This window comes from Pyrus communis, chromosome 15 (assembly GCF_041283825.1).
Source record: "Pyrus communis isolate YQ-2024b chromosome 15, ASM4128382v1, whole genome shotgun sequence".
Taxonomy (NCBI): domain Eukaryota; kingdom Viridiplantae; phylum Streptophyta; class Magnoliopsida; order Rosales; family Rosaceae; genus Pyrus; species Pyrus communis.
Window position 1 is genome coordinate 15830174 of NC_142579.1, and position 14893 is coordinate 15845066.

At 33.6% G+C, this 14893-nt stretch overlaps 1 protein-coding gene across 5 annotated transcripts; it reads right to left on the reverse strand.

Annotated features, from left to right (window-relative positions):
* Positions 1–190: 190 nt before the first annotated feature.
* Positions 191–4471, reverse strand: SK1 (shikimate kinase 1). Of its 5 annotated transcripts, none has more exons than XM_068479871.2 (11): positions 4189–4471; positions 3756–4018; positions 2861–2916; positions 2589–2643; positions 2438–2510; positions 2141–2228; positions 1564–1646; positions 1342–1471; positions 1146–1224; positions 977–1041; positions 191–559 (listed from the first exon to the last, which is right to left on the reverse strand). In XM_068479871.2, the coding sequence occupies exons 2-11, from the start codon at positions 3985–3987 to the stop codon at positions 497–499; spliced, it is 924 nt and encodes a 307-aa protein (XP_068335972.2). In that variant the 5' UTR covers positions 3988–4018; positions 4189–4471; the 3' UTR covers positions 191–496. The 5 variants fall into 5 exon arrangements, with proteins under 5 accessions (XP_068335972.2, XP_068335978.2, XP_088542909.1 ...); XM_068479877.2 differs by having other exon boundaries at positions 2861–2907; positions 4189–4342; XM_088686783.1 differs by having other exon boundaries at positions 2861–2907; positions 3756–4087; positions 4189–4335.
* Positions 4472–14893: the final 10422 nt, after the last annotated feature.

The following is a 14893-nucleotide window of genomic DNA, read 5'->3' on the forward strand; positions in this document are numbered from 1 at the left end:
TATCACATCCAGGGTCAGTTTGTGAGCAAGGCAATAGGGGCGACCGTAGAGGGCTCCAAATATTGTTTCTATACAAAGGTCTTTGTTAGAGCATGATTGCTTTCTGCCACTACGAAAAGTAAAAATGGACCAACTGAAACTTAGGGAACATTCACAACATCCATTTCAAAATTCAGTTAACAATCAAAGGTTTCATCTGCAAAAAAATTTGGCTACGACTTCATTGCTCAAGGAGAAAACTTGTTCCCAAAATTTACTAGAACATCGTACAGAAATTAACATTATACAGCTACAACATATATATACAGCTACAGCGTACTTAACATTACATTAAAAATCTTACAATACTTGTTTGCTGCTAACTTTTGCATGACAAACCCCGATTAACACAATAAACACGAGACCAAACCATCTTTCGTTACCAGAGAAACTTAACATGTTTGCAAGGGAAAATAATAAATATACCACAAGAATGCAACACAGAAGTTCTGTGGTCTTAGAACGTAATATGTGCATGCCTGTGTTCTTCCTTCAGATAGCCTTCAATTTGTTCAAGCGCCTGGCAAAGGGTACAGTAAAGCTAAGCGAAAAGAATAGGTTATAGGTAACTTCATGCAAAACAGCACATAATTTGTATCCGAGTAATGATAATGCTGCAACATTTAAGGCCTATTTCGCAATGCTTACTGAAGGGCAAAAGGCACTTCAAGAAAACTAAACTGTTTCTAGCTAACTCTTTGGAGAAAACATTAAACCTCCCTCTGGGTTATAAAGCCACTTTCAAAGCTTCTTTACCCAAGCACTTGGATTTTTATTGAAAAATTTGACACACTTTTAGCAAAAGTGCTTAGGAGTAGAAATGATTATTACAAAAGCAGTCCCCAACAGGTGTGGCCCCTTTTTTGTTTTAAAAAGATGATTAGTTAATGTTATTTTTATATCGGAATGCAAATCAAGAGAGAGAAAGAGAGGAAACCTCAATCACGATGGCAGTAGGTGTGAGATTGGATACATCACTATAACCCAATTTGGCTGCAATATCTGCACAACAAATAATGCAAGGTATCAATATCTTACAAGTGAAACTCTTTCGTTTATTAATTTTACTATGTCAAGACGAGAATTAAAGCCAAAAGGCTGCATACTTTCCAAGGAAACCCTAGCATTGGCATTGGCATATGAATCACCTCTCTCTTCAAAAAGACTAGTCAAACGCATATAAGTCTGCATGGAAGGCAAAGTGTCAACATACCAATGTGTTGGTTCCTTTTCGTTTGATAGACCAATCATAAAATTAAGGATTATTTTAGTGACAATTTCAGCTATAAATAAATGGCATACTTTTCTGTATGCATCCCCTGACCCGTGATGCAAAAGGGGCCGAGAACCAGTTCCCACAGCTGCAATTCTCTGAGCCAAGGCTTCCAAGGGAACATCTAACCACACACTAATCCCCTTCTTCATACACTTCCTGATGCACCAATATGCGTATAGTAAGTTATTAACAAAGTTAATATAATATTCAGATAATTCAAAAACATAGAAAATTGTGTTACTACTAACCAGTTGACAGGGCGTACAACTGCACCTCCACCCGTAGAAACAACTAAACGATGCATCAAAGACAGTTTACGTAGCACCTCAGTCTAAAAGAAGTACATATAATTATATACCATAATTGCAGTAATGGAAGAGAGAAGAGTGGCAAAAAAAAAATAATCAACCTATAGTGCATAACTACATTAATAGGCTGCATAGTGGAACTTTTGTGTTTCTTTACCGTCAACTATATTGAATGGAGAACTACTAAGAATGTTTCACTTTCAGACATGTATGCATGTATGTATGTATGTATGTACGTGAGGTGTACAGAATTGAATAGAACCTGCACCTTCCACTTTTTATTACAAGCGGCACTTCATGAAACTATGCCACCAATCATGGGACACCAATTTTAGAAATTACAAGCTGATTACCTTAATGTTGTTTCACAATAATACAGAAAACATAAAATTTGGCAGTTTTGAGCTCTAACTGCTAATCAGACATATTTCTCTTAGTACATCATGAAACATTAGGTAACAGTCTCCAACCATGAAATCTGCAGAAAATGAATCAACAGGAATAGTTTTCAACTGACCTCCTTATCTCTGAAAAAGCCCTCTCCATAGAGTTTGAAAATTTCAGCTACAGAAGTTCCACCAACATCATGCTCCACCAATGAATCACTAGAGCATCCACAAGAATATACCAAAATACAGAATTCTGTTTAGCAAGAAGTAACCTAAATACACCATTAAGGCTTCAGATAGACTTGGAAAAATGAGATAATTGACAAAAAAGAACTCTTTGTCCTTCCTCTCATCCTTTATGCAATCCCAACAGAGTATGCATTTTTTCTATAAAGACCAAACTCGAAAGTAGGCAGATTACATACCTATCAATGAATGAATAACTAAGTGCCTGCGCCATAATCTTGCCAACGGTTGTTTTCCCAGATCCCATCATACCTGCAACTCAGAATTAGTTTATTAAGTACACAGTAATTAAATCCTAGACTATATATAAAGGCTTATAGAGAGACCTACCAACAAGATATATACAACGTCCATTCAAATATGGCTCGATTGCTAGTGCCTTATTCTGCAATTTTATTAAATTCTAGTTAGACATATGCATGTGTGTGCCAAACACATAAACAGATAAATAAGTAAAATATATGGTTTTGATATATCTTTGGGCCAAAGTTCACATTCTCATTTGACAGAAGACAGATTCTGTTATTTATTAAGACCGAAAGGGGTTTGATTTACAGAATTTCACGGCCCAAACAAACTAGAAAAAGGTGTGTGACGCATACCTTCAAAACCAGCGATTCATCGAGAGTATGAAAATTTCCAGATTCCACTGTTGAAGCTAGACAAGTGAGATTTTAAATGAGAATTCAGTACTCAGAAAGAAAATAGATTGCGTAAAGATATTTCCAGATGACAAGTAAGATTTTCTGTTATTGTGAAACCTCATTAAAACAGATTCTCAAGCCTTGAGGGCATCACACTCCAGGATTTCAAAAGAGAAGCAATTCTGCTCCGCCATATGAAATTATAAACAATAAATTCAGTGAAAACAAATTATTTCCATTGTCGTTTTCAAGTTGCGGAATTTTACTATATGGAAATTAAGTTGGGTTAAAAATGAATGTGCGTCACAGTCGTAAAGCTTGTCATGGCTGAGGCTAAATTACTATTATTGAGATTTTTCTTAAAGTAAATGGTGCACACCAAACATAAGTTAGGTAGACGACGATTATGATAACAACGTTTCAACTCTGGCAGCTTACTCAGGACTGCAACAAAACTAGTTTCAAATCTGATTACTTTTCCTTAATCAAAAAGCAGCAGCGGCTTTTTATAAATTTTGTCAGTGCCAGGAATCGAACCCAGGATAACGTGAGATTTAGAATGTCTCACTTTTATTGGAAAACTATCTTAAGAGGGGGCCTTTTATAAATTTTGCACGGCCCACGAAACCATGCTAAACAGTAATTCTTTCTTCGATACATTCATTAAATTTTTTGTCCTTAATGCTTCATCTTATGCAATTTCAACACCAAGGTTGAGATTAATTAACTTTGGTAATAAAAAAAGGAGATGGGGAATTGATTCAATCACCAAATAAACATCACAAATCAAGATTAAACATTACCAAAATTCAATAAACATACTGAATTGAATTGAATTGGTTGAACAAGTTACCTGGAAAGTTCTTGTAAGAGCATGAAACCTCCAAAGATACATGTCGTTGTCGATTGGAGACTTTTGGGGTTGGTAGGTGAGGCAGCAGCACCTGGGTCATGTTTCGGTCCTTCAATCTCGGAGAGAAGGAGGCCGCCGAGCGCGTCCGCAGCCTCCTCGCAACCTTGTCGGAATCCACCATCCATGTTGAAATTTGCAATCTCGGCGCAACCGTAGCCGCCTCCATAGTCATCCTCCCTCAAACAAGACAAGCAGCTCAACAGCTGTGATTCCACCGCCACCGCAATCAGATTAAAACTATTCAATCAATCTCGAAATAATGTGGTACAAATCTAAAAGAAAAGCGGCGGCGCAACAAACAAACAAACAAACAAACATTTGACATCAACAATTTGGATTGGAGGAATATTGGAATGACGAGCGGGGCACGTACCTATACGTATTACCAGAAGCAGGATCGACGACTGAGAGATTTGAGACGTTTTATTCAGGCTATGGTGTTTCTCTCTCTTCTCTCTCTCCTCTCTCTCTCGCTCACGCCTCTCTGCAAACACATTGTTTATTTAAAGCGACGTGCCACAGAGCATGGGAGGAGGATTCTCCACCTATTCTATTTTGTAGTGTACCAGAATTCGGTTTTTTTTTTTTTTCTTCTTGTGTGTGTGTTAGAGTCACCGATAGGGGTACGCTCTATCTCTGTGCCCCCAAGGCAGCTTGGTCGTGATGGTAAAGCAAATTATTTTATTTTATTTTTAAAGGAAGACAAGAAGTTACATTTATCTTTTATTGAGCTCGAAGAAGTTCTTGGAAATTTCACTCTGCTCATGACTACATTTAAGCAAATTTACTAGCTCAGGGTTTTGAACTCAAAAGCTTCCATATTTTTTTATTGGAAAATCGTAATCTGTACTATACTATTGGGTCACTTGATATGATTGGTAATGTGATGGACTACATAATTTGCCAACAGGATCCTTTGTGGAATCTTTTGACGAGGATCCTAGAAATTTGTGAATCGTGTCCGTTTATTTTATATGATGCAGTTATTTTTTTTCAGATACTATTTATGTTTAATTTTAAATAAAAATATTAAAATCATTTCTGACCGCACAATGTACGATGAATGGATACGATTCAAGAATTTTCGGAATTCTCACGAAGAGGAAGGATCCGGATTCCGTAACTTGTAGTTGTTATATATTAAAATGAATGGTCTACATGGCAGTGGAATACGGATAAGATTGCCAAGAGGCTGTGACTGTTCCACATGCTGCCAACCGCTTAGGTATTAAAATGGTGGCGAAAGGGTTTGGTAGCATTAGCATCAACTCACTTGCGGGTCACCGGTGGTTGGTAGGTGGACACTGTAATTTCCATATTTTCAAGTCATTTTTTCGCAATTGAAAATAGGTGCATTTTCATATAACTATATGGTTCAATTATACCAGCATTTAATAGTGATATGTTCACTCATAATCCTACCTACCCGCCGCATACAAAAACAATGAAATGACAGTGAACTCTAGCAAAAGCATGCAACACCACTAATCAAAACATTAAAATAGCACAAATTTTTAAAGTTCTAATTGATGGTCAAATACCTTCGAAAAAGGCATTTTACCATCACAAATACTTATTTTTGAAGGGGAAAAGCCCTTGTTGGACGTCGCAAATTGTCCCATTGAAAACACTTTTTTTTCCAACTAGCCGTCGAAAATACTTTATTATCAACACACAAAACTTGTAGTTAGTAGTTAGCTTTTTGTCGGAAATGAATTTTCAAAATGACAAACTTATTTTATTTTTGACATGAAAATATGGTCGTAAATCATTATATAGTTGTCAAAATTTCCAAATAATTGTGATAGAAAAAAAATTTCCAACAAAATAATTTTTATTTGTGAGAGTGCACAATTGTTGCAATTACAATTTTCAACCCTTAACTACTACTCTAGTGTGTCACAAATATTATTTTCATCGAAAAAAAAAAATAATAGACATTTCCAATGGAAATTAAGGCAAGAAATATATGTTTTTTGGTAAAAATTCCACTGAGCATTGTTTAAAGAATATTTTGTATTATCATTAATAAAAACAAACATATATAAGATCAATATGGTAAAGCCAATACATTCATTACAAACCTAAGATATGTGTATGAACATATTAACACTAGTCCTCAAACTTCGAAAATGCAAACTTGAATTATTTCGAATACGTACAGATAAAAGCATCTTCCCTTTCGTACTATGAAAAAATCAAAACACCAACAAACCGAAAGTGAGAACCGATAGCAGAAATGTTCTAATTATAGTCTAAGCCACACAGAGTTCGCCGTCGCCACTTTTAACACAAAATCTTATCGAAGATGTATGTAAACAAAAAAAAACACCATTTTCAGCTACAAACCTAAAATTGCAAACACATAAACGGCTTTCATGCACAAGTTTAGCTGAAACTAAGAGGTTTCAATCTTTCAATCAAATAATCGAAATAACAGAGGTATACCCGGTTGGTTTTTCTCCTCCCACCCCTGATTGCCTCCCTAATTCTACAACATCGCCTACTCCCCATTTCCTTGTAACCTTACCACCAAATTTCATGCCATTTTCCTAAAAATCGGATTTTTCCGCCATAATTGGGCCATTCGATGAGACGCCTCTCAATTCTGCGCTTAAGGCGATGAAATTCAATCGAATTCTTAAAAAAAATTGCTAATCACCCAAATTATAAATCCAATCTAAAAATGAAATTGCACCTGCAGCATGAGAAAGAAGAGATTTTTACCTTTACGTCCTGATGCAGAGCAATCCAGATGGGGACTTCATCCATGGATTGCCAGAACACAAAAGCCCCCAAAGTCATAGAGAAGTAGGTTGCCACGTCCATCACCATCCTCTTAGCCTTCTCGTTTTCTGCTTCTAAATCTCAAATCTAGGCGAGACCTGAAAATATATATGTCAGACCTTATATGATATAAACTGAAAAACAACATGTGTGACGGTTTCATGGTTTCTATCATCATCACGTATGGCTACTAGAGGATGGAGGATGGATGCTAGGGTTTTGTTTCTGAAGAGGAAATACAGAGAAGCTGCGAGAAAGAGATAATCAGCGCTCTCTTTGGAAACAGAGAGTTAAGTTTTTGGGCACCACGCCAAAATTTTGAAAATAGAGAGCTAAAAATAAAGGCGCCACGCCAAAACTTATGTGAGATTAAATCCTACGGTTATTATTGTAGTAAAGTTTTTTAATTAATGTTGAAGTGTGAAAAATATAAGAAAAATATACAAACGCTCGTGATGACAATCTCTACAACTTTTGTGAAGAGGTCAACTCTGAAATTCGCAACTATCATCCCATAAACTGTAGATTAAATTTTAGCCGTTGATTGTCGTTTACGTTTACGCTCCATTCTTCTCACAGAATTTCATTTTTCAAAATTTCTTTTCAGAAAACATAATCTTCTAGTGAATTCAAAAACATGAACGGTTCGGATCGTTGATATCACATTCATATTTTTACGGTTAGTGAAATTATTGCTTTGAGTTTATAAAGTATATAGAAACTATATAACATCAACTCATATTTCAATTAACCGTAAATATCGGAACGTGATATCAACAATCTAAACCATTCATTTGTTTGCATCTGCTAAAAAGATCATGTTTTCAAAAAAACAAAATTTGAACAACAAAATCCGGTGAGAAGAATAGAGCGTAAATGACAATTGACAGTTAAATATAAATCTAGGGTTTATGGATTCTGGTGTCAAATTTCGGATTTTACCCCTTCACGAAAGTTGTAAAGCTTGTTATTACAAGTGATTGTATATTTTTTTTACATTTTTCACACTTCTACATTAATTATTATGATCGTTTGCATTATTATTATTTTTTTCATATTTTTCACATTTGTAAATTAATTATTATGAATTTTTTCATGTGCTTTGGTATCTTAAAATTGCTTTGGAATTTTTTAATCTCACGTACGTGATATTAAGAATAAAATATTTATGAGTATGAGAGTAAAAAACTTTGCTAGATTAACTCTAAATTTGTTAGCCTACCAATCTTTTTGATGTATACGAGTTGATTTGAACATCCCATGTAAAATTTATCCCACTTCTTATAATAGAATAATAAATAAATAAAGAGTAAATAGATAATCGTTTTTTACGGCATAGTTCCTCTTGCAAATACACAATCAATTCTGACAACAACCTTCGAAAATAAAGAAATTACTACCGACGACCACTTGTTTCCCTTAGAAATAAACAATTATTTGCGACAATTTAAACACGCCCTTGAAAAAAAATACAACTATTACCAATGAATACAAGTTTCATCGTAAATAAATATGGCGCCAAAAATTTCCTCCAAAAACAGCTATTTTTGGCAGGAATAGAACCCTTTTCCAAGGGCATTTTGAGTGTAGAAAATAATACGCCTCTTGTCGAACCACTTTCGACGGAGAATAATTTTTGGTCGGAAATAATGATTTTTTCAAGGGTATTTGTAGGTTCTCAAAAAAAGTTGGTTTCGTTACCGCATTCATATTCATTGTTTGTTTTTTTGTAATTAATTACCCTAATTTAGCTATTTCGTTTCTTTACCACTCATCTTTACCACCAGGTTACGCTCGAAACATATAAAATAGCATATACATTGCTTAGCAAGGACATATCAACTTCTTTTTTTTTTTTTAAGTCAAAAAGAACGAATCATATATTATATAAACAAAAAGTTGTTGACATGATATTTATATATCACTTACCACTTCAAGCAGAAATTAATTAAAAAGTGATGTTTTAAAAAAGTGAAAGTGATTTTCTAGCGTTATTGATTTGTTGTGTGTTTTGTTTTTTACTTAATTAAGTAGTATACTACTCGTCAGCAGAAACTTTAGTCCGTCGCGATTTGTATACCAAAAGCAAAACCAAAACAAAGCTCGTGTGTTTGGAATATGAAAAATGTAAAGCATGTGTGCCAGCCAGTCAGTTAGCCACATGATAGAGAGAATTCGACCAAAAAAAGAAAAGAATTTTAACGCAAAGTTTTCGGTACTATTCACTTTAACGAAAAATTATATTTTTATACTAAAAAATCAATCATAATACTATTTACTTTACTTTTTATTTTATTCTTCTTGTTAAAGTCAAAATTTTCAAATCTTTTTTATTAATTTTCCTAAAAAAAAAAAAAACAATAGAATGCCAAGACCACGTGCATGGGCTGATGGGCATGTGGCTCTTCTACCTCCTAACCACGGCGGCTTGCGCCAACAGCACCAGCATCCCCCACGTCACGTGTTTACACTCCTATTCATATACCAATTTTTTTTTTTTTTTTTATTCTGATGGTTAACAATGAATAAATTGTAACAATAGTCTTTTAACTTCAATCAAATTGGAACATAGGTTCCTCAACTAAAAATTCACTACTATTGATCCCTCAACTTCATCAAAACGTTTAGTTATTTCGTCAACTCCGTCAGAATTCTGTCAAAATGAGTTATATTGGAAGGATCATTGCTACAATTAAGTTAAAGTTGAGGGACCATTTATTCAGATGAATTAAAGTTGAGAGACCACTGCTACAATTTTTTGTTATTTGATTTTTCATATTTGATGAGTTGAGGGACCAATGGTAATGAATTTTTAATTGAAGGACTATTGTTCTAATTAGGTTAAAATTGAGGAACAATTGCTATAATTTACTCAATTAACAAAATCATGAAATAGCACAAGGAGCAAATTTTTGTACCAAAACAACAAAAATTATTTAGTGTGATACTTTGTCCAACAATTGGTGGGATATAATCATTTGCACCGTCATGCTGCATGGCTGTTGACAAATGGGAACAACTTTAGAGCGAGTATGTGGTCATATGCCGAAAAAGTTGATAATGTCGATAGTAGGCTAGTAGTGCACACAACGGCAATGCCGAGTTTTACTCAGACACATTGCGGAACACCTTATATGCACGAATTTGTTACCACCCGGGCAACCAAAGAAACATCGGAGGCTCTCCCAACAGCTTTTTCAGCTGCCACGGGTGAATTGATTTATGCAAGTTTTTCTCTTACTACTAATCTTAACTTGGCTCTTTCATTTTTGCATTAGTAGTTTGCATGTTTCATGTATTTCGTATGTTTCACATATCTCACGTGCATATGTTTGTTTCATTTCATACGGTGGGTGTGGATGCATCATGCATACCAGAACATGTGGCTTTTACTTTCTTTAATTTCAAGTTCCAATAAGACACTACTACAATATAGGCTATCACCGGCGGACCAAAAACCGACAAGAAACCCCGATTTCTGTCGGAAATTTGGCAAAAATCCGACATAAAACACTGCAATGTCGGATTGGAATAGCGTCGCCATTGCTACCGTCACTAAAGGGCTTCAACGTCGCTTTGTTCGCTTAATCCGCCACTACGCAGCGTCGGTTTAAAGCGACGCTGATGTTAACGTCGGTTTAAAGCGACGCTAGTCAACAATTAACTAAATAAAATATGCAAACTAGTGACGGTTTAAAGCGACGTTAGAGAACAATTAAATAAATAAAATATGCAAACTAGTGACGATTTAAAGCGACACCACCTTTGATAATAATAATTTTAAAAAAAGTCGAAATCTGTTTCTGTATTCGTTCTCAAATAATTATAACTCAAAAAAATTATATAATCGAAATAATAAATTTCAATTTTAGGCCAAAAAAAACAATAATAAAAATAATTCAAAAGAAAAATAGTGCCATAATATACAAATGTTTTACATCTAACATTCCATATAATTTACAAAAATTCATCCTCCATGCTTTCCTGTGCTTGCCTTTGTCGAAGACCACATATTTTGTAGCTCCATAGTGCCATATATAATACTAGCAACTCCATGCTGCCATGCTTGCCATCAGATCAGTGCTCCAATACTTTACTACTTCAACATTAAGGCTCTAATCTCTATAGATTAAACTCAGGTTTTATACCTTTAAAAAATTATGGATCTGCGATTTCCAGTGTCCTTGCTCTTCAGATCCAACATGCATAAATACAAAAAAAACAATTAAAAACCAAGAAACAAAAATAAATTTTCAATTTAAGCATAAAACTATTTAGAATACAAAATAGAAACTAAAATTAATAATCATAATAATTTAAAAATGAACCACCTTCAAGCTCTTCCTCCTCGAATTGGAGTTCTTCAGAATGTTGATCTTCAAACTGGTGATCCAAAGCAAACGGGGAAAGAGTTGAGGAAAAAATGAAAAGGAGGAAGAAGGGGACGCACAAATGAAATGGGGAAGGAGAAGAAGAAAGTCTGAAATTGGGGGAGAAATGAAAGCACGGTTGAAATGGGAAAGAGAGGGGTTTAAATATGGGTACTTAGTTTGCGTCCGTTAAAACCGACGCAAACGTCTGACACTTTTTTTGAAATTCACATAGCGTCGCTTTAATGAAACTCGCGTCGCTTTAATGAAACTAGCGTCGCTTTAAACCGACACAAACTTCTGACACTTTTTGAAATTCACATAGTGTCGCTTTAATGAAACTTGCGTCGCTTTAATGAAACTAGCGTCGCTTTAATGAAACTAGCGTCGCTTTTAACCGACGCCAGCTTCTGACACACTTTTTGAAATTCACATAGCGTCGCTTTAATGACACTAGCGTCGGTTAAAACCGACACTAAGTCTCTCCATCCATTCAAACAAGCGGGAAATTTCCCGCCTAATATTTCAAATACTATAATTTTATATATATTAATTTTATAACCCTAAAAAATACTATAATAATTATATATATTAATGTAACAATTTTATACCCCTAAAAACTATAATAATTATATATATATATATTAAATTAAATTTTAAAAATTGGTGACCGTTGGATCAGTTTCAATATACATACCATTCAATTTCTTTAAGTGTTATACATACAAAATAAATAAATTTAAATCTACTTAATAAATATATATACACACACCATTGAACTTGATGGGATACAAATTCTATGGAACTTTTCGATGGTTATAAAACGAAAAACTAATTTAAATCAATATGTCGCTTAAAAGCGACACTGGGTTTCAAAATATTTAAAAAAAAACTAATTTAAAGCGACATTGGATTTCAAAATATTTAAAAAAATAATTTAGTGTCGGTTATAAGCGACACTCATATAAGGGTAGGTTTTTGGGTGTGCAAAGCACCATTTTTGCACAAGTCAAACCACCTGGTTTTTTCTTCTAAAAAAGAAAACATATATTCCGTATAATACCTCCTGGTCCCAAAATAAGATCTCTTCAATTAATTGGAAGGATACTTCTGAGAATTTGTATTACACAAGAGCAAAAAAATAATAAAAGTTGAGGGCCATATTTGTGCGCTATACAGCACACACACTCCACACTCTGTCCATCAATTGATAGTGAAATTAGTTTGACGGTTGAGATCGTTGAAATTAGTTTCGGAAAATTCATATCCCATCAAAACAATAGATTGACTAACACTTAGAGTTTATTTATATTTTCATTAAGTATAACATAAGATTTTGTGGTATCCACTTGTGTAAATATTTTAATTTGAAGATCGAATTCATTCATTCTATTCATAAAGGGTCAATGAGTGTAGCTGTAAAAAAATCATCAAAATCGGAGTTAAAATAACCGTTAAATCGTGATTTTTCGTTTATAACCGTCGAAAAGCTTTGTCCCGTTACTTGATCTCTGAATGTTTGTTTTTTGTGATTTTTTGTTGATGTGATCTCGAAGCATATGCAAACAAATTTGACGGTTGGGATCGTTGAAATTAGTTTCGGAGAATTCGTATCCCATCAAAACAATAGATTGACTAACACTTAGAGTTTATTTATACTTTCATTAAGTATAACATAAGATTTTGTGGTATCCACTTGTGTAAATATTTTAAATTGAAGATCGAATTCATTCATTCTATTCATATAGGGTCAAGGAATGTAGCTGTAAAAAATCATCAAAATCGGAGTTAAAATAACCGTTAAATCGTGATTTTTCGTTTATAACCGTCGAAAAGCTTTGTCTCGTTACTTGATCTCTGAATGTTTGTTTTTTGTGATTTTTTGCTGATGTGATCTTGAAGCATATGCAAACAAGTTTGACGGTTGGGATCGTTGAAATTAGTTTCGGAGAATTCGTATCCCATCAAAACAATAGATTGACTAATACTTAGAGTTTATTTATACTTTCATTAAGTATAACATAAGATTTTGTGGTATCTACTTGTGTAAATATTTTAATTTGAAGATCGAATTCATTCATTGTATTCATATAGGGTCAAGGAGTGTAGCTGTAAAAAAATCATCAAAATCGGAGTTAAAATAACCGTTAAATCGTGATTTTTCGTTTATAACCGTCAAAAAGCTTTGTCCCGTTACTTGATCTCTGAATGTTTGTTTTTTGTGATTTTTTGCTGACGTGATCTCGAAGCATATGCAAACAAGTTTGACGGTTAGGATCGTTGAAATTAGTTTCGGAGAATTCGTATCCCATCAAAACAATAGATTGACTAACACTTAGAGTTTATTTATACTTTCATTAAGTATAACATAAGATTTGGTGGTATCCACTTGTGTAAATATTTTAAATTGAAGATCGAATTCATTCATTCTATTCATATAGGGTCAAGGAATGTAGCTGTAAAAAATCATCAAAATCGGAGTTAAAATAACCGTTAAATCGTGATTTTTCGTTTATAACCGTCGAAATTAGTTTCATAGAATTCGTATCCAATCAAGTTCAATGGTGTGTGTGTATATATATATATATTAAGTAGATTTAAATTTATTTATTTTGTATGTATAACACTTAAGAAATTGAATCGTATGTATATTTAAGCCAATCCAATGATCACCAATTTTTTAAAATTTAATTTAATATATATATATATATATATATATAATTATTATAGTTTTTAGGGATATAAAATTTAATTTAATATATATATATAATTTAATATATATATATACACACTTTATGTTGCTTAAAAGCGACACTAGTATTTAAAAATTATTAAAATAATGTTTACGTCGGTCTAAAAGCGACACTAGTATTTAAAAATTATTAAAATATATGTTTACGTCGGTTTAAAAGCGACATAAACATTTAATAACGCTTATAAGCGACAGTAAATCCGACGTCATGTTCAGTTAGAGTCGCAACTGCCTAATCCGCTACTATATTAGATTAAAGCGACACCACCCTCCGACACTATAGCCCCCTTTTGTAGTAGTGAGATTTCATTTGGGGAGAACACGGAGAGAAGAACCCACAGCTTTTGACGATTCAAGTTTATTTTCAAGGTGTTTTCTATCGTTGTTTTTAATAATATTTTGTTTTATGATTGTTTGTAACTAATCTCTCTAGCTAGGACGAGGCCACGAGCCTTAGCAAGAATATGTAGTTTCTTGTCAATTTACTTATAATATTATACATGCAGGTTTGAATTGTTAATCACCGGTTTAAACTATCAAATTGTCTTGATGATTGGCCACCATATGAGGATATTTGAAAAAGTAATTTGATGCAATTTTGGCGGAGGGCTGTCCCTGGAATTGACTAAGGTTTCTTGTGGTTAATATGTGTAACTTCTTAGGATGGACAACACGTCTTAAGGGTTGTATGGTTTTTCAAAAGGTTTTCACAAAACTTAATGAGTCTTGCATGTTCACATTCGATCTGGATGCCATGAACGGGTTGCATGTTAGATATACGTTCAATGTTGGAGGTTTCAAGTAGGAAATCTATTAGGAAAACCTAACCTTCAAAATATGCATGGGTAATTCATAAGTAATTGGAAGAACTATGTAGGATTGTTAAGGTGACAGCAAAAACTAGTGCTCAAATTTATTTTCAAAACTATTTTCTCTCTTTTTTTCATTACTTTGCCAATTTATTTAATTGTTTTTAATTAAATTCGTTTTTAATATTTTAGGTCATAAAATCATCTTTTTCTAAACTTTATTTTCAAATAATTAATTAAGATTTGGTATTTACATAAGATTCATTTAATCCATGTGGAGAACGATCTTGCTAGAGCCAACTATACTATGATTACTTTGTACTCTTATAAGTATTTTAAGTGTTTTTTTATCCTTACTGT

What these genes read in the sequence shown, in the direction of transcription:
- SK1 (XM_068479871.2), bottom strand. Translation starts at nt 3,987, where the DNA reads ATGACTATGGAGGCGGCTACGGTTGCGCCGAGATTGCAAATTTCAACA. An exon ending in ACGTTGTATATATCTTGTTG is followed by an intron (nt 2,511 to 2,588) that starts GTAGGTCTCTCT and finishes TCTGAGTTGCAG; the next exon opens with GTATGATGGGATCTGGGAAA. An exon ending in TGCTAGGGTTTCCTTGGAAA is followed by an intron (nt 1,042 to 1,145) that starts GTATGCAGCCTT and finishes TTTGTTGTGCAG; the next exon opens with ATATTGCAGCCAAATTGGGT.